Source organism: Triticum urartu, chromosome 7, assembly GCF_003073215.2.
Source record: "Triticum urartu cultivar G1812 chromosome 7, Tu2.1, whole genome shotgun sequence".
NCBI classification, from domain to species: Eukaryota; Viridiplantae; Streptophyta; class Magnoliopsida; order Poales; family Poaceae; genus Triticum; species Triticum urartu.
In genome coordinates this window covers 638,040,541-638,045,471 of record NC_053028.1, presented here as the reverse complement: position 1 = coordinate 638,045,471, position 4,931 = coordinate 638,040,541, and the positions used below count along the sequence as shown (strand labels likewise).

Here is a 4,931-nt window from a genome sequence, read left to right as displayed (position 1 = left end):
TGATCCAAAGAAACTACTAAAAAAATTACACACTTCAATGAAAACACCACTTCCCTAACTGCTCCTACTAGCCCAATTAATCTTTTCTCTATGCCTTCGTTGCCTACATTGTTGCTTCTAACTATTGGCTTCCCAAGCTTGCACATTTCTTTCTTCTCTGTTCCTCAAATTTGGACTGGTCTCATCTTTAGCATGTAGTGCATGAACATCTAGGAAATTCCTCGCTATGAATAGATCATTGTACTCTTCTTCCAATACCAAAGCTTGCATCCTTCCTACATAAAATTTTGAAAAAACAATAAGTTTTAAATTGCGACGAATCCTAAGAATAAATGTACAACATGGCACTCACTCCGTCATTTTCATACATGTAGAACACCAATCCGGGATGTTTTGGCATGCTTGAAATGAGGCGCAACATCAGCCGGAGGCAATGGTCACACTTCATGACCGGCAACAACTAGCCCACAAACTGTTGGGAGAGTGCTAAGCCCGGCCAATGGGTGGACGTGGTTGTGATGGTGGTCAGTCGACGGGTGGGATTCAAGCGCCGAGAGGAATATGGCACTTGAGAGGTGGCGCGGAGTGATAGCTCGAGAATTTGTGATCATTTTCTAGTGATTCTTATTTGGTTTTCATCAGATCTTTGCCACATCACAGTTATTTCTAACGCTAATCCTTCAAAAGAGAAGAAAATCAATGTTTCTAGTGTTTGGCACAAAATACCATTTATGGAAGGAAACCAAGGAGGATTACTGAAAATCAAGTCAAATGGAACAACTTCCAGGTGGAGAGCCAAGTCATCATGCACGCCAGAGCAAAAGACGACCTTCCATTCGACCGCCAACGCTCGCATGAGCGGTCGTATGAGGTGCCAGCAGCTCCAACCCGTTTATACAAGACACTTTCGTGAAGGCACCAGGAGAGGAGCAGAACCCTAGCCGCCGCCACCACGTTCACAACAGAAAGGAGGAGATTTGAAGAACCTTTGGAGATCTTTTTAGTTATAGTCCTTTCATCTCCATCACCATCTCGCCCTTCACTATTGTAAGAGAAATTCCAAATTGTGAGAACAAGTTATAACTCTACTCATTCTCATGCGTCAGGGTTCGACTTGTGTGGGTGCCCAAATATAATGAGGTTCACCAGTTCGCCCTAGGGTGCCTAGCTTATCTGTCATGCTTTATTTTCTGCTGGTAGAGTTCGTAAGACATTGTGGTTTGAGTAGGGCGGTTTGGAGACCAAGCTCTATAGAGGCCTTTAGTTTTTAAATTTCCAAATTCAAACTTTTCATTTTAAGAAAATCTGAAAAATATACCCATGTATACAAGGATGTAATGTGTATTTGTGTAAAATTTCAGAATGAAATACCTTGAATTGCGAGCACACCAATAAAATCTTGGACTTTGAGGATGAATATTATATATGCTAAAAAGTCATAGATTTATCTTTTTTGAGTGGCTCTCATTTTAACGCATTTGACCTGAAAATTCACACACATGTATATTACTCCCTCTGTTCCTTGATATAAGGTGTATAGATTTTTAAGAAAAAGTCCGAAATATAAGGTTTATTGCGTTGCACCACTCGTTTGGATAATTTTTTAAGGGATTTGATTACATTTCCTTATATAGGGCAAGCTCCCCTATTTTCTCATGTCAATTAGTCAGGTGCAATCTCTCCCAAAACTTGTGAAATTTTCCCTCCACATGCGTTCTTTAATTTCCGTGCCAAAAACTATACACCCTATATTGAGGAACGGAGGGAGTATGTCTCTAGGTATATGTTTATTTTTCAGAATTTTATGAAACTGATTTTTTTTTGAAGTTTTCAAATTAAAACCTCCATGGAGCTCTCGGTCTCCATTTGGTATTTTCGCTGTGGTTTTTGTTATATAAAATTGTAGAGGCAGCTCTCTTTAAATAATTGGATAAAAGATCTTATTAAACCATGGAGCCTCGAAAGTCCAAACTAGTAATTTCGGTCGGCACTTGATGTGTAAGCCCGTACAATCTTGTTCAAAAACCATTTCGTTAGTCAAAAGGTTCCCGCGGCGTGAGAACTACGTGAGGGTGACAAGGTGCTGCAGGGTTCGTGGCACCGGCGGCACTTGGATGTGAACCGCACCTTCCAGCGCCTGCACGACCTGCGCCATGGTCGGGCGCTGCTCCTCCTCGTCTTGGATGCACCAGCACGCCACTCTACACGCCCGCTCCAGCTCCTCCGACATCACCTCGCCGCGCAGCCGCGGGTCAGCCACGGCGCCCACCTCGCCTTCCAAAACCTTTCCAGCGGCCCACACTGGGAAGAAGGTCAAGGACTCGCTCCCACCAGTCCCTGCCACCTCCACCTCGCTGTACCCATTGGAGTTACGTCGTCCTGAGATGAGCTCGAAGAGCACCATGCCGAAGCTGTACACGTCGGCCTTGATGCTGATTGGCTGCCCAGAGATCCACTCTGGCGCGAGGTACCCGACGGTGCCCCGCATCGTCGTCAGCGCGCGGCTGAAGTCCCTCCCCATCAGCTTCGCCATCCCAAAGTCGGCGATCTTCGGGGACATGTCCTCGTCCAGCAGGATGTTTTCCGGCTTGACGTCGCAGTGTATGATGCACTCGCGGCAGCCGTGGTGCAGGTAGGCCAGCCCTCTCGCGACGCCGAGCATGATGCAGTACCGGTCGCACCAGCTCAGGCACGTGTCGTCACGGAAGAGGAGGCCGTCGAGGGAGCCTCTGGGCATGTACTCGTAGACGAGCATCTTCTCATCACCCGATGAGTAGAACCCGAGGAGCCGGACAAGGTTTACATGCTGGATGCAGCCCAACGTGCTCACCTCCATCCGGAACTGCTTGTCACCCTGCCGCCCAAAACTTTCAAGCTTCTTCACTGCTACTTGGACTCTAATTGAATTGTCTCCCTTATGCTGCTTCAGGACCCCGCGGTACACCGAGCCGAAGCTTCCGCGGCCCAGACGCTCCGAGAAGTTCTTGGTGGCGGCACGGAGGTCGCCGTAGCTGTACACGGCCAAGGAGAATACATTCTCATTTGCCATACTGACCAGTCTCCTCCTCCGGGCAAGAACAATCCTCCATGCTAGTATAACCAAGGCGCCCACTGCTGCAACACCAGCCAATATGATGCCAAGGACAAGCCATAACTTTCTTCCCATTTTCTTCTTGTCTACACTACGGAGATCTTGCAATCCTCTTTCTGAAAGCCGGAGGTGCAGGTCTGACCCGGGGTTGTCGGAGTCCATGTAGAGCTGCTGAAGGTTGCGGAGCTCTCCGTGCCAGACAGTGCACTCCCCGTTAGAGAAGGTGTAGGCTTGGCAAGAGCAGCTCTTTCGGCAAGCTGATTCACACTCTACTTTGCTCTGGGCAGCGCCCACGGCGAGCGAGTCATCGGGGAGCTTCACGTCTGGCAGTGTCAGGAACCCGTCCGTCGTCGATCCGTTGTGCGCGCAAGTGAGCGGCGAGCGCCGGCGGCAACCACTGCTCCAATCGCTGAGCATCCAGTCTGCCTCCGACACTGGAGCAAACCCGGGTGGACAATGGCAAGGCAGCTTGCCTCCCTGATCGCAAACGCCGAACGCGCCGCAAAGCGCGTACACGGCGCACTGCAACATGGGACCAGTCCACAAGATTTGCCAGTTCTGGCTCGTGGGCATCCAGATGTACATTTTCGACTGGCCGGTGAGATCATGCACGATGCGCGTTATGGTTGCATTGTCGTAGAGCTCGTTGATGACGCGCCGGTACGCCGGGGTCTCGACATATGTCGTGTTGTAGATGGTGTTTTTCGTCGCCTCTGGCATCCTCGCGAAGACGCGCCCGTTCCAGACGCCGGTCCGCATGTACACACGGGACCGGTTCCACATGAAGAAGATCTCGCTGGTGCCGTTGGGGTCCACTGTGTCGCTGAACATCCCCGGTGCGGGGTCTTGGGCGTTCCGCCACGACGTCAGCACCTGGTACTCGCCGGTGAGCTTGTTTTCCCCGACCCACGCTTCGGGCACCTGCGTGTCCGTCGGGTGGTCGAAGCTCTGCCACAGCACGTTGGAGGAGTTGCCGCCGTCGACAAGGACCAGGTTGCCGTTGTTGCGGATCTCCGCCGTGTTGTTTGAGCCTGGCGACAAGGGAGACGGCAGGTTTGAAGACCACACAACGACCGGCGCGGCGGAGGCGCCGGTTGGACCGACGAGTTCGAGGTTGCCGTCTTCAGCGGACACACGAAGCTCAGCGAAGGCGAGAGAAGACAGGGGACTCACGCGGTTGCCCACCCAGATGATGGTCTGGTCGGGGATGTTCTTGTACCAGATCCCGAGGTAGAACCTGTCGCCGGAGCTACCAGCAGGGGTGAAGAGACCGAGCTCGAACTTGCCCTGTGCCGAGACCAGCGTGTCCTTGCCCCGTAGCGGACGCCGCGCCGAGAGAGTCGCCGCTGCACCCACTGCAGGGGCGAAGCACAAGGCAAGGGCCATGAAAGTGGCAGTGATCTGTGACATGGCGATGGTGGAGCGCTTCCGGTTGCTGGTGAGTGGTGAATTATCAGGGGGTGCAGTCAAATATACAGGCAGGTGAATGTTCGCAAGAAAAATCATCTCGCGAGCGACACATGCGTGATGATTCCGGCATGTATATTTTATATTTTATGTTCTGCTGCTCGTGCATTTGTCTGTCAAAAAAGGAGTGATGGGCTTTGAATTAGTCCGCGGCATGAGCACTCAGAGGTTTTGGCGCGAGACTGCGAGTCTGCCATGCTGACGCACATACATAAACTGTAAATTTTGATGCTCCTACATAAACTGTAAAATCCAAAAATATTAATAAAAAAACTCAAGAAATTCTGATTTTTTTCAATAAACATTGCTTAGTTTTCTGTCCGCGTGCAAATTTTAGTGATGAAATCACATTCATGAAGGTCTGGGGAAAAGG

The 4,931-nt window shown here is 50.4% G+C and overlaps 1 protein-coding gene across 1 annotated transcript; it reads right to left on the bottom strand.

Annotated features, from left to right (window-relative positions):
* Nucleotides 1-1,977: 1,977 nt before the first annotated feature.
* LOC125523777 (G-type lectin S-receptor-like serine/threonine-protein kinase At2g19130) lies at nt 1,978-4,700 on the bottom strand. The gene has a single exon (XM_048688845.1). The coding sequence runs from the start codon at nt 4,595-4,597 to the stop codon at nt 2,063-2,065; it is 2,535 nt and encodes an 844-aa protein (XP_048544802.1). The 5' UTR covers nt 4,598-4,700; the 3' UTR covers nt 1,978-2,062.
* Nucleotides 4,701-4,931: the final 231 nt, after the last annotated feature.